The 24,696-nt window shown below is 37.7% G+C and overlaps 1 protein-coding gene across 2 annotated transcripts in view; it reads left to right on the forward strand.

The window, feature by feature from the left end:
- Nucleotides 1–24,696, forward strand: part of CLVS2 (clavesin 2) — a 75,512-nt gene that overhangs the window by 32,237 nt on the left and 18,579 nt on the right. For both annotated transcript variants that reach the window (XM_004613982.2, XM_055134559.1), the window contains exon 4: nt 17,027–17,137. In XM_004613982.2, the coding sequence (XP_004614039.1) occupies nt 17,027–17,137 (111 nt within the window). The remainder of the gene's footprint in view (nt 1–17,026; nt 17,138–24,696) is intronic.

Below are 24,696 nucleotides of genomic sequence, written 5' to 3' on the forward strand. Positions count from 1 at the left end.
ATAGTTTCATGGGTAGATTATTACATATTAAGAAATCATAGCTGAACACATTATGAAAACTGCAGTTTTAATACATAAGGTTATGTAGGTTACATTTGGGGACCATAAAGGAAAATTACAGTTAGACGAAGGAAAGCAGAATCAATGGAAATCTGAACATGTTTTTGAGTAAAAGATCAGACATGATTATGAAAGCACATTTTATGAAGTCACCAGGTTAAATATAATCCAATTATTTCCCACTACTAAAAATTATTTATAGCTAAAGCTGATGTGAAAATTACAAGAACTCTATTGTGCAAATAAATTATCAAGGGGGATAGATAGAAAGTATCCATTTTTCTTACTTAGAATAGAACTTAGAAAATGATGCCCAAAGGAAGTCCTAGAGGGATTTTGAACTTGTGTGCATAAGAACTGGATGGCAGATTTTGAGTGATAAAGGGAAAATGTATTGTTACAAGCTGAGTGATAATTTAGCGAACAAAGCAGTAACAATTATGTAAATGATCCATTTAGGTGTTAGCAGTTAGGTTAATTTAGTCATTTCTTGGCAGTCATGAAGAAATGAAAGTAGGAAACAGGATTGGAAATACTTCTACTACTTAATAGTAGAAGGTCATGAATGCCACTCTGAAATTGAATTTCTCTGTAGGTGAGTATTTATGTTTTAGACCAGACAAAATAAATGTACTTTAACAGAGAAATCTAGTAGTAATGTGAGGATGTCATCTGGTAAAGCCATGTGATTACAATGGGTTAAAGAATGATAATATTTTAAGAACGATAAATGCTCTTGGTTCATGTTAGATGTCAACCATAATCCTAGAAAATACAGTCTTGATGATGGAATTCTGAGACAGCAAGGAATCTGTGCATTAAACAGAAATTTATAAGGCAGCTTTGTAAAAATTATTGTAAAAACAGTTCTCATGAATCATTTTGTGAGGAAAATGTCTATAAGATCAAAAAAAGGGAATGGAAGTGATAGTACAGGATATGTATATACAAAAAATAAATTATGAAGGGCCACGGAGGTTCTCTCACCTCTTGTGTTCGGTGGTCTCCTCCACTTCCCCCACACTGAGAGTCCGATGGTGATAGGCGGAACGAGGAGGGAGACTGGTTGGTGTCAGCTGCAATTTATTCCAATCTCATCTCCATTCTCCTCTGCTTCTCCTCTGCTTCTCTCTCTCCTGCCCCTCATCCTCGTCTTGGGTTCTGCTCCTTTACACTTCTCCTTCGTGCTTCTGCCTCTCCCTGGGTCCTTCTTCTCTCTCACCAAGCCCACTTTTACAGCCTTAGTTAAATAGCAAAGCATGAGGGTTGGGGCTTACGCATAGGTATGGTGATACAATCAACAAAGGTAAAGTCCTTCCCTCAGGGGAAGCTACTTTTAGGACAGATTTTCATTCAGCAGGACAACCCACCCAAGAGAGGAATCCCATGGGTGTGTTTCTCCTCTCCTTGTCCAAAAAACATATAAACATTCATAATATTAATCATTTTCTGTGGACACAGTAAGAGATACTTTAAACTTGTAGAATTGCTCTCCTGGGGCCATCTTGCTATAGATCTCAAACTACAGTGCTCAGACCAGATTAGTCCTTCCTAACCCTAGCAGCATCCTAAGCTCATCGCTACTTTTGGATCACGACAGAATTTGTCCATGACCATGCTCTTAAGATACAGTTAAGTATTGTGGCACGTTGGCTTGACCCATTTCGATGCCAGGGTAGCTCAGAGCTTGCTCTGGGTCTATTGAGATCCTCACTGGGATGCTGCTTTTGGGGTGGTAGGAACTAAGGGCAACTGAAGCTTAGGTCGAGAAAGCAGATGCCCAGGAGTGAATATTATTCGGAGTCAATTAACTCCCAAGCTACAAAAGGCTAACATTAACTGTCTTCCTGTGTCTGTACAAAAAGGACATTGCTTTTAAGTAAACTATGCAAAAGAGATAAGGAGAGGAGAAAAGCAATATTTCACTAATGAATATAAGTCAAGTGTCCTTAGAACGATATGACCTTACAAGTTAACAGAGTCTGATTAGAGTGAAAAGGTGATAGACCAGTTGGGGAAGAGAACACAGAGAAGAGTTTACAGATAAACACAGAGGAATGGGAGTGACACAGGAGCAGTGTGATGGGTGTAACCCGATGAACCTAAGCTCCTATGGCAAGGGAGATAGGACAAACCAATGTTAAGTCTAAAATGTTTAGAGCTACATTCCAACAACAGAGTGTAGTGCTTGCCTTGCATCCAACCACCCCAGGTTTGATCCCTATTACCCCCATATAGCCCCCTGAACCTACAAAGAGCTAAGAGTAACCTTGAGCAAACTGACACTCTCCCTGCTACACACACACACACACACACACACACACACACACACACACACACACACACACACACACACACACACACACACCTCAACAGTAAAACAAAGAATGAATCTCACTCATTTAGTGAAATCCCCATAATCCCTGCACACTGGACATTTAGAAATCCATAGAGAGAAGAGTCAGAGCTCAGACAAACCTTTGATGGTGCTGACAGTCAAAAAAGACATGGAATTATACTTTATCGTCATCACAGTGTTGTCTTGATTGATCCCATTATCTCACTTTGTTTCTTATTTCTTTGAAAAACAGAAGAATAGACTTTGAACAATAGGCTGTTAGTAAATGAATATACATTTTCTTCTCTATGCCTGATCTTGGACCCGTCTCTCATCCTATGGAACTATTATAAAAGACAGGTGAAATTGGATTCTTAAAATAATTTGTGATACAAATTTACAGTAGAGTCTTGATTATCCGAGAAACTTGTCTTAAATTCTGCTTTAATGTTCCCAGTGTTGTTGCATTGAGAAGCAATCATGACTTGTTTGAAAGTCAAGCTGTGTTTTTTTTTTTTTTTCTTTTTGGGTCACACCCAGCGATGCACAGGGGTTACTTCTGGCCCTTCACTCAGGAATTACTCCTTGCGGTGCTTGGGGAACCATATGGGAACCATATGGGATGCTGGGAATTGAACCCGGGTCAGCTGCGTGCCAGGCAAATACCCTACCCCCTGTGCTGTTGCTCCAGCCCCAAAAGTCAAGTTTTAAGTTGACTTTTAACTTAAAAGTCAACTAAAACTTAAGAATTTCAGGTTTGCTCACTTTCTACTGTTGGCATAATGTCAGTCCTATCTTGAGTAACATTTCTTCAGAACTGGTCTCTTTTCTATCATTTTAAATTGAACTTTGACATACAGGTAATACTAGGGTGAAACCAACTGTGCAGATCCAAATGATAGCTCTTTCTTTCTTCTTCACCTTGGTACATATATCTAATATTGATCCTGCTAAACTCTGTGGGGGTAAATACTAAGGCCTCAAAAGTTACTTTATTTGATATGTATCAGGATGGTGTTAATTATTTGTAATGAAAATATTAAAACTGCTTGAAATGTTTTTGTTTTTGTGGTTTGGATCCTTGGGTTATACCATTGGTGGCTCTGTGAATAGCAGTGCCAGGTAACAGAGGCTCATGATATGTCTTTCTTGTACTATTGTTCATGTGTGTGCTTCTTTGAAGGACACGTGCATGCCTCGGTATCTTTAGGCTTTCTCTTAGTCTCTTTATATCTACTGCCTCTTCACCCAGATGGATACCACACAGTTTTGGAAGGAAGTGGTAGAGCTAAAATTGTTCTGGCAAGTGACTGGTAAACATCACTCTGACTTTAGTGACCTCTTCTCCTTAAGTCCTTACTCAAGCCATTTCCATAATATTACCGAGAATTTAAGGAGAAAGATGTATGCTGTTATTACTTTTTAAATATAGAGATTACTGTAGCATTCTAAAATGTCATTTAGCATATTTATGAATCATAATTTTTTGCTCTGCTTTTCTACATTTGCACTCCAGTCTGAGTTATCTAAGCTTTGGGATATCTCCGTATGGATTGCATACTTGAAATTCAACACTTCATACTTCCTCTAAAATATCTTTTTCTATTTCACTTTCAAGAACAATCAGTGGATTATGGAATAAAATTAAAGTATAGAAATGCACTATCAGTAATCTCTCATATGCCTCTCTACATTTCATTATTTGACAAATTCTGTAAGCTTCATATTTTTAACATGTATGCTATTGTCCCTTTATGATTATCCTCTTTATATGACTCATATTCAATCTTTGATTACCTGTAAAAAGTATGAGTTAATAGCTTTGACCTTGTGTCATCATCCACTTACTTCATATTTGAAGTAAATTACAGTAGGACATTTTTTAAATAGTCATTAAACAAACTAGATATGTCAAAACATAACCACTATATTTTATTTTCATGGATGGTACAACCTGGTTAAACCTCTCATGTTATCCTAGTGACTTAGTAGCATCAACTCTAACTCTGAAGAGGAATGTCTGGGTCATAAGTAAAGAGTAAAATGTAAAAGAGTTCAAGCAGACTATAGCACTGTAGCACTGGTCTCCCTTGTTCATCTATTTGCTCAAGCGGGCACCAGTAATGTCTCCATTGTGAGATTTGTTGTTACTGTTTTTGGTATATTGAATATGCCACGGGTAGCTTGCCAGACTCTGCCGTGCAGGCGGGATACTCTTGGTAGCTTGCCAGGCTCTCTGAGAGAAATGGAGGAATGGAATCCCTCTGCAGTGGGTCGGTTGCAGTGGTCCTGGGTTGGCCACATGCGAGGCAAACGCCCTACCCACTGTGCAATCTCTGACACATCACTTGTATCACTTGTCATCCCATTGCTCATGGATTTGCTCAAGCGGGAACCAGTAACATATCCATTTGTCCTTGTTGTGTGCTAGTGTAGCCCAATGGCATCTGCTTGCTCCAGGAAAACGAAGAGCATCAAATCGTTTATTCACGGTCTTGACAAAGAAGTTCGACCATCTCGCAGGTGGGCGGCCAGGCATTCTTTCTTTTCATTTTTTTCAATTAGTGAATCACCATGAGGTACAGTTACAGACTTACAAACTTCCGTGCTTACATTTCAGTCATACAATGGTCAATTATCCATCCCTCCACCAGTGCCCATTTACCACTACCAATGGTCCCAGCATCCTTGTAACCATCCCCATCCTGCTCCTCTCCCCCCTCCCCACCTCTGCGCTCTCTCTCTCTCCTTTTGGGTGTAGTGATTTGAAATAGAGGTATTGAGTGGCCATCATGTTCGGACAGTAGTCTGCTTCCAGGGTGCATCTCCCATCCTGAGTGGATCCTCCTAACACCATTTACTTGGTAATTCCTTCTCTAACTGAAATGTTTTTTCCCTCAATATGTGAGGCCAGCTTCTAAGCTGTGGAGTAATCCTCTCAGCACTTATCTTTAATAATCTTGGGTGTTAGTTTCCCATTCTGTTACTTTATATTCCAAAAATGAGTGCAATTTTTCTATGTCGCTCCCTCTCTTTCTGACTCATTTTGCTTAACATGATACTTTCCATGTTGATCCATCTATATGAAAATTTCATAACTTCATCTTTTCTAACAGCCGCATAGTATTCCATTGTGTAGATGTACCAGAATTTCTTTACCCAGTCATCTGTTCTCGGGCACTTGGGTATTTTCCAGATTCTGGCTATTGTAAACAGTGTTGCAATGAACATTCGAGTGCAGATGTCATTTCGACTGTACTTTTTTGCCTCTCTGGGATATATTCCCAGAAGTGGTATTGCTGGGCCAAATGGGAGCTCAATTTCTAATTTTTTGAGAAGCGACCATACTGTTTTCCAAAACGGCTGAACCAGTCAGCATTCCCACCAGCAGTGAAGGAGAGTCCCTTTCTCCCCACATCCATGCCAACACCGGTTGCTTTTGTACTTCTGGATGTGGGCCAGTCTCTGTGGTGTGAGATGGTATCTCATTGTTGTTTTGATCTGTATCTCCCTGATGATTAGTGATGAGGAGCATTTTTTCATGTGCCTTTTGGCCATTCAGATTTCTTCTTTGAGAAAGTTTCTGTTCATTGCATCGCCCCATTTTCTGATGGGGTTTGATGTTTTCTTTTTGTAGAGTTCAACCAGTGCCTTGTAAATCCTTGATATCAACATTTTATCAGATGGGTATTGGGTGAATAGTCTTTCCCATTCTGTTGATTGTCTTTGAATTTTGTTCACTGTGTTTTTTACCGTGCAGAAACTTCTCAGCTTAAGGTAGTCCCATCTGTTTATCTCTGTTTCCACTTGGTTTCGGCCAGGCATTCTTTTCATGTCCCATGGGATCCAGTCCGTAACAGCTCTAGTTCAGCAGTGATCTCCAAATTGCATTACGTGTCTGGCCCATCTGATTTTCGACACCTTGGCAAAGGAGGCAGCGTCCCTGATTATCGATCATCGACGGAGGTTGAAACTCTGGATTCCTTCTCTCACTTGAGTGACACGTGATATTCCAAGCATAGCTCTTTTATAGTCCTCTTTGGGAGACCCAAATAGTGTTCTCATCCTGTTTTCATAGGGCCCAGGTCTCTGAGGTGTATGTTAGTGCAGTGGAGTTGAAAAGATGTGCCCAGAGCTCAAGGTTCTTTGTCCTCTTAACAACTTCTTCAACGCTCTTGAAGGAGTTCCACACTGTTCTCCTTCTCCTGTGCAGCTCAGGTGCCAGATCATTCGTCATGTTGATTTCTTGACCTGTGTACACATTAACGGCTGCTTTTGGAGATGTTTGTTCCATTGACAGCAAACGGAATGTCAGGAACTAGTTCATTTATCATGAACATTGTCTTTGTGAGATTCAGTTGCATTGTTTTACTACATTTTACTAATATTTGGACTGGCGTTATAGCACAGCGGGTAGGGCACTTGCCTTGCATGCAGCCGATCTGGGTTCAATTCCTTTATCCCTCTCAGGGAGCCCGGCAAGCTACCGAGAGTATCCTGCTCGCATGGCAGAGCCTGGCAAGCTTCCCATGGCATATTCGATATGTCAAAAACAGTAATGAGTCACACAGTGAAGACATTATTGATGCCCGCTTCAGTAAACGATGAACAATGGGACGACAGTGCTACAGTGCTTACTAATATTTTACTAATGTTCAAGTTTATTAATATTTCCTGAAAGTTACTCAAGCTGAGAATAAAAAGAAAATCATACCAAATCTTACCTTGAAGGAGTTTATATTCTGATAAAGAGAAGAAGTAACAAGGTCAAGGACATCAATGAGAATCAAGTAACTTGTGGCTGAGGTAATGACATTGGGAGATGAGAGTGGCCCAGGAAGACAGAATCAAAGATAGGAGGAAGGGATCACCTTCAGTATCTATGCTTGCCCTTACTGTTTGTCTGCCTGCGTTGCAGGTGGGAAGCTGTGGTTTCAAATCCTTATTAAAGCAACATGCCAAGTTCAATCTTGGCACTGGCATTGCAGTTTAGATTCCTGGTACTGCAACCAGTATGTGATTTCTGGTGTATCTCAACCAAAAGTGTGTGAACACCAAAACTAAGTGTACAAGCACTAAAACCAAGTTTGCTGACTGTGTCACCACAGAAGCAGCAATAGCAACAATAAGAACTGAAGGAAAGGGGTGAGGGGCCAGCGAGTGTGCAGAATTCTTGGCAGTGCTTCAAAGTGGACTGTGTGCCACTTAGCATGCTAGTCATACTTGATAAGAGTGATTTGTTATCATCATGCTGTAAGAAGGCTAACTTTGTAAATGCATATGTAGCATAAAATTTTGATAATGCACTATGTATGTTTTTGTGCAATCACTTTATGTGGAGACATTATCCTACTTGAGGGTTTCAATTTTGCTTTGTTTTTGTAATACAGGTCTTAATCAGTATTTTATACCAATATTTTGGGGAGAGACTGGAGTGATAGCACAACAGGTAGGGCATTTGCTTTGCACGTGGCCGACCTGGGTTCGATTCCTCCGCCCCTCTCTAGAGCCTGGCAATCTACCAAGAGTATCCTGCCCACACGGTAGAGCCTGGCAAGCTCCCTGTGGCATATTCGATATGCCAAAAACAATAACAAGCCTCACAATGGAGACGTTACTGGTACCCACTCGAGCAAATTGATGAACAATGGGGATGACAATGCTACAGTGCTATTTTGGGGAGGGTTGTATTTAAAACATAGTTACCCAAGCACCAAGTGCTCCTCTGTGTACACAGGAAAATAGGAAATTGATGATTTCTGTGCAATTAGACATATAAGTTTGCTTGACCACCTAATCTTTTTCCAGAAAAAATATATCATCACTCATTTGCCCTTGAAATTTATATATTTTAAGGAAACAACCATAAAGCTTCCTTCCCCCATTGCACCTGAGGCTACTATACCACTTGTATTTTTGTAGTGCAGTCCCCCCCCTCCCCCGCCCCCGCACCACTGAAGGTAGGTGTCAGGACCACCCACTGTAGGACAAATAGGATTGTCTGAGATATTAAACTATACTACTTTCTAGACCACAAATTTCAGAGGCCCTTCTTGTGTAGTTATAGTAAAATTTAGTAGATGTTCTCTGCAGGATAATTATGCTGATGAAACAGGTAATTCTGGTATTTTAACTGGGATAGAAACACAAACTAATAACTTTTGTTGACAGAAGTACATTTTATTTATCACTGAAATCTAGAAGTTAAGTATAATGTGTTGCTTCAATCATGTGTTCAAAACAGCAGGAAACAAAACAAAAAGGTAGAATGAAATGTTTTTATTTTCTATGGAATCAGCACATTGTTGTTTTCAAGTAATAATTAAGTAGTCAGAGAGGAATGAAGTTGTATCTTTTAGATTTAAATATTTCAAAAACAAAATAAAAAAAAATGGAAATGACAATCTGTGTTAAGATTTCAACCATGATAAAATCACCAAAAAGCCACTATAATGTGAACAGGTAATCATGTCATTTGCATGGGAAAGGATAACATTGCCTTTTGTTCTGAGTCTGGGAATTCAGTAACTAGGGGTAGCAGCCCTAACTGCTGATGTGGTCTGAGTAACCAGAAAAGGTTCCAGGCTCTATTTGTCCAAATAATAAATGCTAATTATAGAACCACTAAAGCAATGCAACCACAGTCACACTGCCTTCAAAACTATTAGTGTGGTTATTTGCTTTCTTAACAGCATTTTCCTAAGCATAAATGAAGCTTCTATTCTTTAACACATTAGAAATAATTTTAACCTCTAGGCTCCTTGCTCCTCATTAACATAGTAAAATTCACATCCCAGATGACATTTTTCTGCCATTCTCTGTATATGTGATGCATGTTTTTCATTTATTCCTCAGTTGTGCACGTACATCAGTTTCAAATCCTCACGAATCTGTATGAGTTTCCTAAAAATCTAGTCCAGGCAGTGTAGTTGTTCCCTAGGATACTTTACAGTCCTAATTCAATGAAGACACCAGGTATTTCCAGAGAGGTGAAAGCACTTCTTTCTTAGAAGCTACTTTTCTTGCTCACCACTTTACCCAGCCACCAGTTCTTTAGGTAGCATTAATATGATTTAATTAACATTTTAAATTTATACTTGCACTGTAGCACTGTCATTCCATTGTTCATCGATTTGCTCAAGTGGGCATCAGTAATGTCTCCATTGTGAGACTTGTTGTAACCGTTTTTTGGCATATTGAATGCACCACAGGTAGCTTGCCAGGCTCTGCTATGCAGGCAGGATAGTCTCGGCAGCTTGCCGGGCTCTCTGAGAGGGATGGAGGAATCCAACCCGGGTAGGCGGTGTGCAAGGCAAACACCCTACCCACTGTGCTATCCCTCCAGTCCAGTTATACTAACTTCATTAAATTGTGAACTACACCATATTTTCCTAAATGTCTTTTGGGGTATTGGGGTATTCTTTGTAGAAAGCGTAATATATCTTTCATTTGTTTATCTTTTAATCATGCTGAATTCATTATTTGTATACAGCCCCTACCCATATATTTATATACACTCCCTACCCATCTCAAGAAGGTTAAGATTTCTGAAAGATGTTTGTCCTAGTTCCAAGTCCTGCTCCCATTTCTTACCACTATTATCCTGTGCAGCAACTGGAACTGAAAAGAACAGACCTATAGTTGTGAGCCCTGTGTATTTAGCCTCATCTGTAGTAGAGAGAGACTGTCGTACACAGTCATTCAATTACTTTCACAGGAGAAACAGAGCTTTTTTACCAAAACATTCTAACTGCTTATCTTCTGCCAAATTAAGAGATAGCCAGGAAACTATTTAATTACTAGCTATTTGGAAAGTTTTTTTCTGTGCTTGTCTCATGGTAATGAGCCACATGTAAATGAATGCAAATAGATTGAAAACAAAGGATCTTGACCCTTGTAAAGAGATAGGATTAAACTCCTATTGGTATTACACAAATGCAAAATGTTGCACCTCTTTCTTTTAAAGTCTAAAGGCCCCTTGAAAATTCAACTTATTTTGGTAGACAGACATTTATGACAACAACAACAAATTGTTTGGATGAAAATAATTATATTAAATCAAAATTTTACCCGACATATTGGTATTTAGAGAAATAATAAATATTTTCTACAACATTTTTAGCACTTATCAGAAAAAGGAAGAAAAATTAGTGTTTTTTTTTAAATTAGATTACAGGAAACAAACTGCATAGATGCATCACGCTTTATTTTAAATTAAGCATTTAATTTGTTGAGCACTCTTGGAACCAAGTAATCTAATTTAATGTTTCAAAGTTTCATCATTCCTTCAAAATAAATGTCTTAATTTTTATACGTGTTTTAAGAAACATAGTTTCATTGTGATTGTTTAAAGATGGATGTAGACTAGGGAGGCAAGGGGTCAAATAATTTAATTAATTGGTTATTTTAAATTTTACCAATATTAGGGATAGTGAATCAGACAATAGAGACAAAGAGGTGGGGATGACAAAAAATATAAAAGGGGTGGCAGGAGATGGAACTCTCGCTCTCATAGACAAGTCACATGTCCTGAGGTAAGTAGCAGGAAGGCAGCACTTCCCACCCATCTGACTTGAGAACAAAGGGGAGTTGAAGAGACAAATTGCAGCAGGGGCTCAGGACTTGAGAGGCAGTACCTTCGCCCAGTGACAGTCTACAGAGCTGCAGACCTCACCAGGAGGGCAGTAAAGGACTCAAGGCATCTCATAGCACTGCTGGAAACTGTAACCTGGGAAGGTCAGATTGGGGACAGCATGAGTGAGATCATGCAGAGTCATACAAAGAGAAAAGGGACATGGACTGGAGGAGGGACTTAGGATTACCTACTTAAAATGCACAATAGACAAGCTTCAGTATTATAAGCATTGGGAGTTTTGTATGGGAATAAGAAGACGGATCAGTCATAGTCTGCTTCAGAGTTCACTGCACAAAGTTGAAATCTTAATGGGTAGTTGAAGGAAAAATGAATTCAATACAAAAGGTCAATGTTAAGAACTCAGTGGAAGAACTGAAGTTAAGAGAGTTTGGGAAGACTATTCTCTTGGCTTTGAGATCACAGTTTGCAGATGTGTTCCAAAGGTCAAGAAACTACTATGTCCAGCCATTTGCTGATGTTTTCTGATCAACTTCTCATCCAGCAAGAAATATATTGAAAATAGAGGGTGGCATCCAGTCTCAGAGCACTGTAGCACTGTCGTACCATTGTTCATCTATTTGCTCAAGCGGATACCAGGAACGTCTCCATTGTAAGACTTGTTGTTACTGTTTTTGGCATATCGATATTCGATATGTCAGCCTCAGAGATACTGCTAAAAAAATGTGTGTATGTAAGTCCCAAAGCAGAATTAGATACATATTTATTCAATAAAAATTCTAGTATATAGACTGTTTAAGTAATCTTTCTTTACTGAGCCACAATTTCTTCATTAGCAAAATAGGAACAACATTTATAAGGACTGCTATGGGTTAGCCATAGCTATTGCTCACTGAACAGATCTCTTACAGGTGAGGCAGAGTCAGCGGTGGGTCTCTGTGTTTGTTCATGATTCCCAGGTTCTTGAATATTTTCAAGGATTAAAATATTGAATAATAAAGACATTCAGACTCAGAGTTTGAAAGTAGAATACTATTTGCAGTAACTATTTGAAAAGTAGAAGAGAAAAGGAAAGGGGCTCTCCAAGTGGAGAGGAAGTTAGTCTAGGATTAAGTTAACTGTGGCTCCTTTTGTGAGATTTTTATAGGGAAACTGGATCTCTGTGTGATGGAGAATTCAGGGAATCTATGGGTGGTCAGGCTGGTTTGAGTCTGTCTGATCATCTGCCTCAGATATTGTCCATTATCTTTGTCTTCCTGTGAGCCTAAAGCCTGGGGCAGAATTTTACGATGGACAATTGTCAACTCCTGTTTATTAGAAAAAGTCTAGGAATTTACAAGGAGTGAAAAATATAGGATGGGTCCATCAAAAGTTGACTGTTCACAGCAGCTGGCAAGGGTAAACTGAGGCCTCCTCTTTTGTTTTTTTGGTTTTTGGGTCACACCCGGCAATGCACAGGGGTTACTCCTGGCTCATGCACTCAGAAATTTCTCCTGGCGGTGCTTGGGGGACCATATGGGATGCTGGGAATTGAACCCGGGTCGGTTGTGTGCAAGGCAAACGCCCTACCCGCTGTGCTATTGCTCCAGCCCTGAGGCCTCCTCTTTCACTACCATAAAGAACAGTTTCTTTAGAATTGACTTAGCTCCAGTCACTGCAAAAGTATAGTGACTTCTGCTTCTCTGTTGTCTTTTAAGTTTTTCTTAAGTGTGCTTCAGCAGCAGAATCCCATTCAGAACTATGTCTGTGAGATTCATGCTTCAGTTTTTCTCAAGTGAGAAGATATGGGTGTGGGAACGTAGCACTAACAGACTACATAGAAGAAAGTCTGTATTCAAAGAGCTCACAGTTGAGTCATAGTGGAGGCAGATAAAACTATTTTTTTTTCCTTTACTAAATGTTAAAAATTATGCAGAAAGAAAATCACAAGACCATCTCTTGTATCACTTCACTTGTCCTCGTTGATCTTTGATTTGCTCAAGCGGGAGCCAGTAATGTCTCCATTTGTCCCTGTCTCGTGCTAGTGCAGTCCAATGATATCTGCTTGCTCCAGGAACAGGAAGAGCCTCAAATCATTCATTCAGGGATTTGACGAAGAAATCTGACCATCTATTTGGTGGGCGGTAATGTGGTCTTCTGATGTCCCGTGAAATCCAGTCAGTAACAGCTCTAGTCCAGCGGTTGTCTCTGAATCGCATTACATGACCGGCCAATCTGATTTTTGATGCCTTGGCAAATGAGACAGCATCCCTGATTCTTGACCGTCGATGGAGGTCAGAACTCTGGATTCTTTCTCTCACTTGAGTGAGATGTGATACTCATAGCATAGCTCTTTCGATTCCTCTTTGGGAATAGTGATGAAATTAGGCACTATTGTGACAATAGTAGAGAATGGACATTTGCGAGAGAATAGTGGAGTGGGAAGGGAAGAGACCAACATGAGAATTAATCACTGTGTCACTGTATCACTGTCATCCTGTTGTTCATAGATTTGCTCAAGTGGGTGCCAGTAACATCTCTATTCGTCTCTTTTGCATGCTAGTGTAGCCTGATGATGTATTGGGGGCTCTTTCAGGGCCAGGGAAATGAGAACCATCGTTGTTACTGTTTTTGGCATATCAAATACTCCACAGGCTCTATATGCGGGCGGGATACTTCCCGAGCTCTCCAGAGAGATGGAGGCTTTTAGATTGAGAATTTCTCTTTTTCTGTAGGCTCAACATTCTGATGAGAAACCTTTGTTTAAACCTGGTCTAAAAGTTCCAAAACCACTTTAAACCTTTCAAATTGCTGGGTTGCATACTCTGACCTCTCGAGCACTAAAATGTTCAGAGGAGGGGCAGTCTTTATAATGCCATCCAGACAAATTGTAGTATTCTATACAATGGTATACAATTAAAAAGTGATAGTACTAATGGGTAACAGCATATTACATGTGTGTCCATAAAGTCACAAAAAATTTACAAAATACAAAGCCAAAATATACAAAAATTAGTAAATACATAATTTTATAAAATAAAGTACAATTATAGATGAAGATATTATAATGTAACATTTTTAATGTGAGGATTATTCATGAGGATTACAATGTTAGGATTATTTAATGTGTATTCGATATGCCAAAAATAGTAATGCCTAGTCTCACAATGGAGACGTTACTGGTGCCCGCTTGAGCAAATTGATGAACAATGAGACAACAGTGCTACCGTGCCAATGTGAGAATGGGTAAGGGAAATTGAATATAGTGAACTTCATGAGTATATTTTTATTTCTTAAGCTGAGTGGCAGGCATCTGGTGTTTATAACATGTCATAGCTTAAACATATTTATGCTAATTCTGATGACATACTTAGGACCTCTTGATTAATTAAAACCACAGATTTATAAAGCAGACCCTGATATATATAACATATCATGTTTAATTAATCTAAGTTGTAATTTTTCCTAGTTTGTTATTTTCAGAGGATCACTTAAAATATGCTGATCAGTTCTGAAAATTAATCGACAAAACTCACATTAATTCCTAATATTTATGTCACCCCCAAGTCCAAAATATTTAACAAGTCTATTCCATTAATGTTTTTCTAGGAAATCTTATTAGAGAGAAAACTTAAATTAAAAATAAAACCACACCTACGATAGATTTTAATTTTCTTACTTTCCTTTGTGTCTCAGTTCATGTACTTAGTAGAATCAAGAATTCTGATTATTATGACATCACTTGAGAGATGGACATTTTTAGTAGTATAGTATTTTAAGGAAGATTTTTGTAGTCTGTTTACTGTGGTATTTTGAACTAGTCCCAAGAACCAGATTAATTTATATGGTATTTATAGAATACTCTAGTGTATACTCAGATATATATAAATATAAATATATATTCATTTAGCTAATGGGTCACTTTGCTTAAGGATTCCCTTCCTGTTTGGGTAGTAAATTAGAATGCTCCTAGTAAGTTGCAGAAAAGTGAGAAAGCACCTCTCTAGATTCCTTTAGGTTCATTTGTACCTTAAACAAGGCAAATAGAGGAGACTGGCCTTATAAGTAGCCTCATTTTTGTCATTGTATATGCTCAAAGGGCTTTTACTTTCATTTAATCTCACAAACTACATCCAAAATTTTTATGTGACAATTGATATTTAGTTTGTTTAAATATGTTCCCTTTTTTTAAGTAGTAATGCATGTAACATAATTGATATGATACAAAGAATAAAGTAAATTTTATATGATTATTAATGTTGGTTACTAAAAGGAAATTTAATGAAAAAATATTTTAATTTTAGTACTCAATATAAATACAAATTTTTTTCCCCTACATTTAAACACAGAGTTGTTCATGATGATTTGTTAGAGGTATTTAATATTCTACCACCCATCTCACCACCTTTGTCACCATCCCTGCCCTCCCTAGCAAGCTGACAATAATTTCTTTTATATATATAAATAATTTTAATGGAACAATTTAATACTTACATAACACAGATTCATTATTTGACAAATTCCTAATGCCTTTTATGTTTCTTGACCTGTAAGGACTGTTAATGATTTGAAGTACAAAAATGCAAGTCTCAAAAATATTGAAATTGTTACTGACAACCTTTTTTTAACAAGGATTTGCTTTATTACACATTTGTTGGATATTAACCCTAAGTGCTTTAGGCTTTATCAGTGTATTTTCTCCTTTCCACCTCCTAGAGGAATTTATATTACCCTTGCTAGCATCCCTAACTTAGTTAAAGTTTATCTGTAATCTTTCCCTTGTATTTTACCTTGCATTGTCACAGTCCCCCATGTCAATCTCAATTGCTTGTAAAACAAAATTTTCTGGTAATTCTGAACTTGTTTTGATACTGCTTTGTATTTGAAGTGCTGTATATTTGTACTTGCTTTTCTGTTTCCTCTATAGCCTTTTTATACGTTACCATAGAGCAATGTTCTTTGGTTAAACACAGAAAGACCATTAATGCTATACTCCTAATATTTGGGAGTTGATTGACTCTGAAATATATCTGCTCCTGGGCATAATCACTTGGTCATAACTACTTGATTCAGGCTTCAGTTGCTGTAGTTCCTAATACCCCAAAGTGGAGGTCCTGCCGTGGGACTGGGATGGACCCAGGGCAAGTGACAAAACTACCCAGCAGTGAAATGGAACATTCTAGACAGCATAAATGCATGGTTTTCATGAAAACTGTTACAACCTAAGAGACAGGACCCCCTGGGGAAAGACTAGCTAAACTGACCTAAGAACTTAGTCTGGGATTTACAGTAAAAGCCTTGCTTGCACTCAGAGCCCAGACCACCAAGTGTTTAAAGCCTTGTTTGCTCTCAGCCCAAAAAACTAAGTGTTGGGATCTTTGTCTTTTACTGTGTTTATCCAAACTGATATCGATAACTCATACAATTAGAGGGAAACATAAAAGCAATACAATTGCCCCTGGGAGACAGTGTGTCTCCTTGTGTTGATCTCCCTAAAAGAATTTCCTCAGCCAAATGTTTATCTATGTAAATGACTATCACACTGGTCCTAACCTCAACCCTCCTTTAGATGTTCTATCTGCATTAAACCGGATATTTTCACCATCAGACTGTGGTCCCCAGCCTCCTTGTCTCCCTGTCTCTCTGTGTCTCTGATGGGGGTCCCTGGGGAGGTGGGCAAGTGGGGAGGCAGCTCAGGGCTACCGAACGAACACACGTGTCCAGCAGCAGCAGTGCTGAGGATCTTTTCTTTTTTGTGATTACACACACATTTACTTACTTTTTATAAAAGTTTCACTGTTCTTCTTTTAGGTTTTTGAGTCACACCTGCCAGTGCTCAGGGATCACTCCTAACAGAGGTCAGGGGACCAAATGGGGGCCAGGAGCAAGCAAGGGAGATGCCCTACCACCTATATTATCACTCCTGCCACTCAGTCTTCTTAACTACATAGCCCCATTTGCATGTGTAGAATAATAAATTTGTGTAATATAAACTAACCTAAACCTTTTGCACATATCAAAGACATTTTGATTGCTTTTTCTCTTTCTTGTTGTAGGATAGTTTCCCAGCACGATTTGGAGGAATTCATTTTGTTAACCAGCCCTGGTACATCCATGCACTATATACTGTGATCCGGCCTTTCCTAAAGGAGAAGACTCGGAAAAGGGTATTTATTCTTTCCTCTTATGTGCTTTCCTCTCCTGTATTTATTGATCTGTGATGTATACTGTGAGTATAATACTGGCTTTGGTAAAATATGCTTCTACATTGTACATAAATATTCAACTTTAAATTTTTAAAAAAATTTTAAATGACTTGATTAATTTTGAACAATATATCTGAAATATTTTATTAGCACTTCTGCTTTGTCAAAAATAGGGAAATCATTTTAGTACATTCATAACACACTAGTGTCTGCATAAAATTATAAAAATAACTATGACATTTCACTTTAATGTATATTTTTGAATATTGTGAATTAGATAGAGTTCATGCAATTGTATATTGATTGCTATGATACATTTTAGAAGAATGCTGTGTGGAAATTAAGAGACTTTTTGAATTCTAAAGTTTAATTTCATCTAAAAATTAGAATATTCAAAGTCTATTTAATTATTGATATGAGAATTTAGTACAGTGAATGGCATATGATAAATACTGACCACATTTATTACTTATTGCTAAACTAAATTAAAGTGCATTCTAATATGTAAGTCTGAAGAAAACAGAAAGCAATTACTTTTCTATTTTTAAAGGCTGAGAAAAATTTTAAGTCCTAAGATTGAAGTTATTTGCTTACTCATTATACAGCTATAAAATTTTATATCTTAGATATGAAGCAAAATCTACCAGCTCCACATTTAGAGTTATATTTACCACTATACTGGACCAATTTTCAAGGTATTACTTTAACAGAAAACTATGCTTCTAAATCTATGTGGAAGATTGTTTTCTGTGTTTTTCAATGAATAAACAGCCATTTCAGGTATTTTAGTGGCATAAGTGTCAGGTGAAGTAATTGCTAAATGTGTTTACATCAAATATCTGTGAAGAGAGGGTTTTTATATATAAATTTGTTAGAAGTGTTTCAATACCTGAAAAAGAATTCTGTAAGCTACTAAATCTGCATTTTAGGAAGTATTTCTATTATTTCATCAGAAATAAAGTTAATTTATAATTTACAATTCAGGAAGTGTGTGTGTGTGTGTGTGTGTGTGTGTGTGTGTGTGTGTGTGTGTATACTCGAGTTTTGTCTCTTCTTAAACAACAGAGACTATATTCCTTGGAATTTCCTAAATATCAATAGAATCAAAGGTGTCTTGTTAATGCCTTTGGATTCACCTAAGAGACAGATGAGAAACAAAGGAGGTCAGGGATTAAGAGGATTTGGGTACATCATTGTTTTTAAGGAAGACAGAGCAAAATACCTTCACCTCAGAGTCAACAACACTGAAATCATGAGATCCAAACTTTAACAACTGAAGTTCAAAAGGTGCCTATCAAGAGGGCAGGATGGGAGTGGGGTTGTGTGGAAAAGAACCTGGGAACAATGGTGAAGAGAAGTTGACACTGGTGGTGTTAGAATACTGTATGTCTAAAACTCAACAGTGACTAACTTTGTGCATCATGGCATTTTAATAAAACTAAAGAAAAAAAATTGGGCCGTGTTCCAAGAACAGATGACTGGTTAAAGAAACTTTGGTACATCTATACAATGGAATACTATGCATCTGTTAGAAAAGATGAAGCCATGAAATTTGCATATAAGTGAATCAACATGGAAAGGATCATGTTAAGGAAAATGAGTCAGAAAGAGAGAGACAGACATAGAAAGATTGCACTCATCTGTGGAATATAAAGTAACAAAATTGGAGACTAACACCCAAGGCTAGTAGAGATAAGGACCTGGAGCTCTGCTCCACAGCTTGGAAACTGGCCTCACATGCTGGGGAAAAAGGGCAGCTCAGATAAGAGAAGAGAACACCAAGTAAAGGATATTGGGAGAATCCGTTCGGGTTGAAAGATGGGTGCTGAAAGTAGACTATAGACCGAACATGATGGCCACTCAATACCTCTGTTGCAAACCACAACATCCCAAAGAAGAAAGAACAAAAGGGAATGCCCTGCTGAAGAGGTGGGGTGGGGTGGTGGGGGATGGGGTGGGAGTGGGGCGAGGGATACTGGGAATATTGTTGGAGGAGAATAGGCACTGCTGGAGGGATGGGTAAATGATCACTGACTGAAATGCAAACACAAAAGTTCATAAGTTTGTAACTACCTCGAGGTGATTCACTAATAAAACAACAACAACAAAAACAAAAAGTATAGGGCTATGTTGACAGTGGAGCCAAAATTGTGGTTAGGGGGTTGGAACTTTCACTCACACCCTAGACTTCAGGGAGAAGAAAATCTCAGGAGATCGGGTTTAATTTCTACGTGTAATTTAATACTCTTGTCTATATAAGGAAGCATCCACAAGAACCCAAAAGGAGACAATTTAGAAAATGGTAGGGATTAGGAGGAGGAAAACCGTGCACCTGCAGAGAGCAGGGAAGCCACATGGCCTTTATCCCTTGCACTGTGCATGTATTCCACCTGGCTCTTCTACGTTAACACCATGTATAATAAACCAGGAATTCAATAAATAAAGTTTTCAGGGCTTTGTGAAATGCCCAGCAAATAAATTTAACCCAAGTGTGGGATTCTGAAAACTGGTTTATATAACTAGTCTTTCAGAAGTATGGGTAGTCCTGAAATTGCTACTGGTGTCTGAAGTTATCTGTGTGGGTATGTGGGGAAAGATGGGAGGACAGTTTTGCAGGACTGAACCTTAGTATTCAGTTGCAGAACCTGGTGTCATAGTGTGGTAGGTAATGTCAGAATTAGGTTGAATTATAAAACAATCAGCGTAGGAAGTGGCTGGAGATTGCTTGGTGGTATGAGGAATTCACATACAAATTGGATAATGGGTCTTGGAACTCCTTCAAGACCTCATAAATAATAGTTTCAAACTTTGGGCTATTTAGGATCAGGTGATGATATAAAATACCTATTGATTTCCATAAAAATTTACTAGGGAATCTTTTTTTTTAGTCTTCATTCCATGCCACATGCTGATCTAAGTACATTACTTAGGTTAACCCATTTAATCCTTAGAAGTTAGGCTTCAGGCTAACTGTTGCTATTTTTCTTTTTTGATGGATAGAAAAATGAGGCATAGAAGGCTAAGCAATTACAGTAACTGTAATTCACTGAATTACAGTTAGAAGGTAGTAGAGCTGAATATGCATACATACAGGGAAGACAGTTCCAAGCAGAGGAATAGCAAAGGCTCAGGTCTTTATGAAGAAACATATCTGGTATATGTGATAAACAATAGAGGCCTGAAAGCTGGAGTTATTAGGGAAGGAATAGAGGAACTACCTTGTGTACCATGCAAATGCTTGCCTAAATCCTGGGTTTTCAATCAGTGATATGAAAAGTAACTGAAGGACTTTGAGTAAAGACTTGTTCTTGGCATGATAGACTTGACTTGTTTCTAACATGATTTTAGTATAAATCTGCTCCATTGAAAATGAATGAAGAGTTTCAAGTTGAAAAACAAGGAAAACTCCAGGTCTCAGAGCTTTTTGATTAATTTTGACAATTTTCACAATACCTTGAAGAAGCCATTGCTAATATTATTCAGATGGAAGTGAGGTATCTGACTTTTATCGTGTTAACTGAAACTTTGTGCTATGAAAATTTTAATATCTATTTATAATCAATGCACAATGTAAACCTACATTATTTCTTTTTTGATATTTTAGTGATTAAGTATGGTAGCATTATTCAAACACATTAAGGTTCAGTTGATATAAATATATGTTTTATGTTCTGTCAAAACCTCACATAAGTGGGATATGAGAGCGACTAATAAGCCCCATTACCAGCAGGTGTTTTTTTTTTTTTATATTAGTAAAGCTATGGTCAATATGTCTCAAAACTTCACTAAAAATTTGTGATATCACAAAATATGTAAAAATAATTAATAAAACAGTGGTTCTAGAACCTCGAAAAAATAAATCTATGTTCTGAAAAAATGGTAAGGGTAAAGCTAAGGAATAGATTCAAATCTTTTTTTGACAAACAAGCAAACAAAATACCTGATTATTCATTTTCTAACTTAAATCTCACAGAATCTCCAATATACTGGGCTGATGGGGGTGTCAACCTTAGGTGTTAGTGGGGACCTTTATTTTCACTGTCTCATCAGCACATGCAGTCTTTCATGCATAAACAAACATCTTTTTCTTCTTTTTTTTCATGGCAGCTTGGGCATCTTCAGCTTTCAGGAGAGTTTTAGTTCTTTGAGTTAAAACCTTTTTTCTGTACCTAAGTTATGAAACAAAACAGCTTTGCTGAAGTTAGAATCTAATGACTAATTTTCATCTTTGAGCTTAGTCATACTTCAGTTATCTTGTGATGGGCTTCTCATCATGCATTGTTGTTCCTCTCTAAAAAGAGGAAAGACGTTTTCCTACTAGTTGATACAAAATTCTACTTTTCTCAATACAATTGACTCTCTTTTCTATTCATTGCTGTTTTTCAAAAGTATTCAACTCTCTTCCTTTTCATTCCAAGAGACTTTCAATAATCTTGTTCATTGCATAATTTAATAAAATAGAAATGGATGCATTATTCAAACCAATTCATAGAATTGTATGGTATTCTGAATCAAAAGAGCACATGATAATCAGACTTCTTATATTAAAAAGAGGAAGAAAAAATATTTAAAGAGAACAATACAGTAAATCTTTAATTAAACTTGTTGAAACCAGGACTAGCTAAAAGTAAAATGTAAACATTAAATAAAAATTTGATGCATCTTTACCTATTTATTTGTGTGTGTTGGGCAAAACCCAGCTCAGGGCTTTTTCTGGCTTATGTTTAGTGATTACTTCTGGCAGTGCTCAGGGTGCCAGGGATTGAGACTGAGTCACTGCATGCAAGGCAAGTTCTTTATCCTCTGTCATATTTCTCTGGTCCAAATGGTGCCTCATTATTTTTCAGTGTAGAAATAAAGTCAAATTTTTGAACTTAACATTAGCACAGTGGGCAGGGTGTTTTATTATCATTTTATTATTCAATATTATCATTATCTAAGTATTACATTGTATGGTAATTACATTAAGTAATACATTAAAAGATCAGAGATACTGTAAGAAACATTAGGTGGGAAATGGAGCGAGTTTTCTATGTTGGGCAAGGTTGCAATATTTAAAATTTCACCAGGGAAGATATTCCCCAAAGAGGATTTTCAGCAAAGACTCCTACTAATGGGAAAGAGGGAACTTATGGAAATATCTGAAAACATAAAGAATAGCTATTTGCAAGTACCCTGGGATTAACACATTTATGACATGTTTCAATAGGAATCCAGTAGAAGAAGCTTGGTTTAGAGAACAGTCTTAGAATTTACTCTAAGGAAAAAATGAGAAGTCAATGGGGAGCTCTGAGCAGAGTAACAGTACTGAGTGATCTTTTGATGTGGTGAATCTGGTATTTGTTTGAGAATAGAGGTAGAAAATTAGGGTAAAAACATGAAAGTAGAGAGAGCAGTTAGTTAGTTATGTCATAATATTGTCAGAAGCATGATGACAGCTTGAGTTCAACTATAGTTGCAGAGTTTATCAGATACTTGCATTCAGGTTACAGTTTAAAGTTAGAAATTAAGATTTACTGTCAATTTAGATTATGGGATAAATTAAGGACAAGTCAAAGGATTAGGTTTGAGAATCTAGAAGAATAGTTGATCCCTAACCAATTTTGAAAATAGCTGGGTGATTATTTGAAGGGGACCATTATCAGCTCGATTTTGAACATGTGGAATTTGAGGTGCTAATCGACTTTTTAAAGGTAGAGATGAGAAGTGTAGAGTGAAAAATACCAATAGGGAGTTCAAAATATTTAAAGAGAACAATATAGTAAATCTTTAATTAAACTTGAACAGTCTGGATTCAAGACATAAATTTCCAGTGTAGGGATAATATTTGAAATCACTAGCAATAACACAGCGGTAGGGAGCTCGCCTTTCATGTGGCCGACCCATGTTCGATTCCTCTGCCCCTCTCAGAGAGCCCGGCAAGCTACCGAGAGTATCACGCCTTCACGGCAGAGCCTGGTAAGCTACCCGTGGCATATTGGATATGCCCAAAACAGTAACAATAAGGCTCACAATGAGAGACGTTACTGATGCCCACTCAAACAAATCGATGAGCAACGGGATGACAGTGACAGTGACAGTGACAAACTGAAAAAAAATTACTAGGAAGTAAGTACAGAGAAAAGAATAAATTCGAGATCCAAAACCTGAAGATCTCTGATATCAACGTATTGGGGAAACAAGGAGTAATTATCAATAGAGACTGATAAGAGATTATCTTTCAAAAGAAGAGGAAGAGATACTGGGAGAAAATGTTTTAGTGAGGAAAATCATCCACTATAGCTATAGTTACTGAGTATCCAAAAAATATTGAACTTGAATTCAAAATGATATTACTTAAGACTATTTATTTGCTTTAGTAGAAGGCAAATTCTATATAGGCTGGAATCTGGAGGTATAGGGCAAGAATATTTGGTTTAAAAATGTAAGTAATTTCTTTGATGAGTTCCTCAATAAAGGAAAGGAGAGAAATAGGAAATTAACTGTGGTGGAAGTAGCACCAGGAGAGGTTTTTTATATCAGTATATAGAAGCAGGGTGTCGAATAGTTTGAAAAATTTGTTCTCTGACTGGAAAACTCTAGTGAGAGAGATAATAAAATTGCTTTAGAAACATAACTGACTGGGAGACAGAGGATGAATTCTAGTACACAAGTGGAGAGGTTGCGGGTGTAGAGTGTATCCTTCCACTGTTCTAGGAGCAAAGGCACACATATGGACACAGATGCTGGTGGGTGGGTCTCATCTGGTGGTCCTATTTTTTTTTTTTCAGTGAAAGAGGAGAGAGTTGTTGAGGGAGGAAGTAACAGTGAAACAGTGATAGCAAAAAGAAAGAAAGGAAGTAGTTTGCTAGGATTACGTTTTTTTCCTCTCATGATTTATTGTAGTAAGTTTTCATAATTTGAAAGTGTTTTCTTTGTGAAAGAAACACATTTCCAAGGAAAGATTATATAATTAATGAAACAAAGTTTTATGTGCTAGAGCTTAACTTTTGGGCTAGGGGAGGAAAGGACAGAGATTAAAAAAAAATAAGAGAGATTTCTTGGACTGTTACTCTGCGAACAGGAGTATATAGTATGAAGGTCTGAAGTTTGCAGTTAATCTGCCATGTGACAGATGGCATTTACCACCTCTGTAGGCTAAACATAAGGCAACTGTTTACTCTGTCTGTTTTGACTAGGGATCTACTCTTGTCTTTTTTTATTTTTTCATAATTTGTTGAAATTACTTTTTTTTTTTTTTGGGTCACACCTGGCGATACACAGGGGTCACTCCTGGCTCTGCACTCAGGAATTACCCCTGGCGGTGCTCAGGGGACCATATGGGATGCTGGGAATCGAACCCGGGTCGGCCGCGTGCAAGGCAAACACCCTACCTGCTGTGCTATCGCTCCAGCCCCTGAAATTACTTTTTGATTGGTGATTTCTATCTCTCATTTTATTTGATTTTGTGGAGTGTATTTTGCTCTATATTTTCTTCAGTGTACTTTAAAAGTCTGAAAAATGCAAAGGTGAATGTGGTA

The sequence above is a fragment of the Sorex araneus genome, chromosome 4 (assembly GCF_027595985.1).
Source record: "Sorex araneus isolate mSorAra2 chromosome 4, mSorAra2.pri, whole genome shotgun sequence".
NCBI lineage: Eukaryota > Metazoa > Chordata > Mammalia > Eulipotyphla > Soricidae > Sorex > Sorex araneus.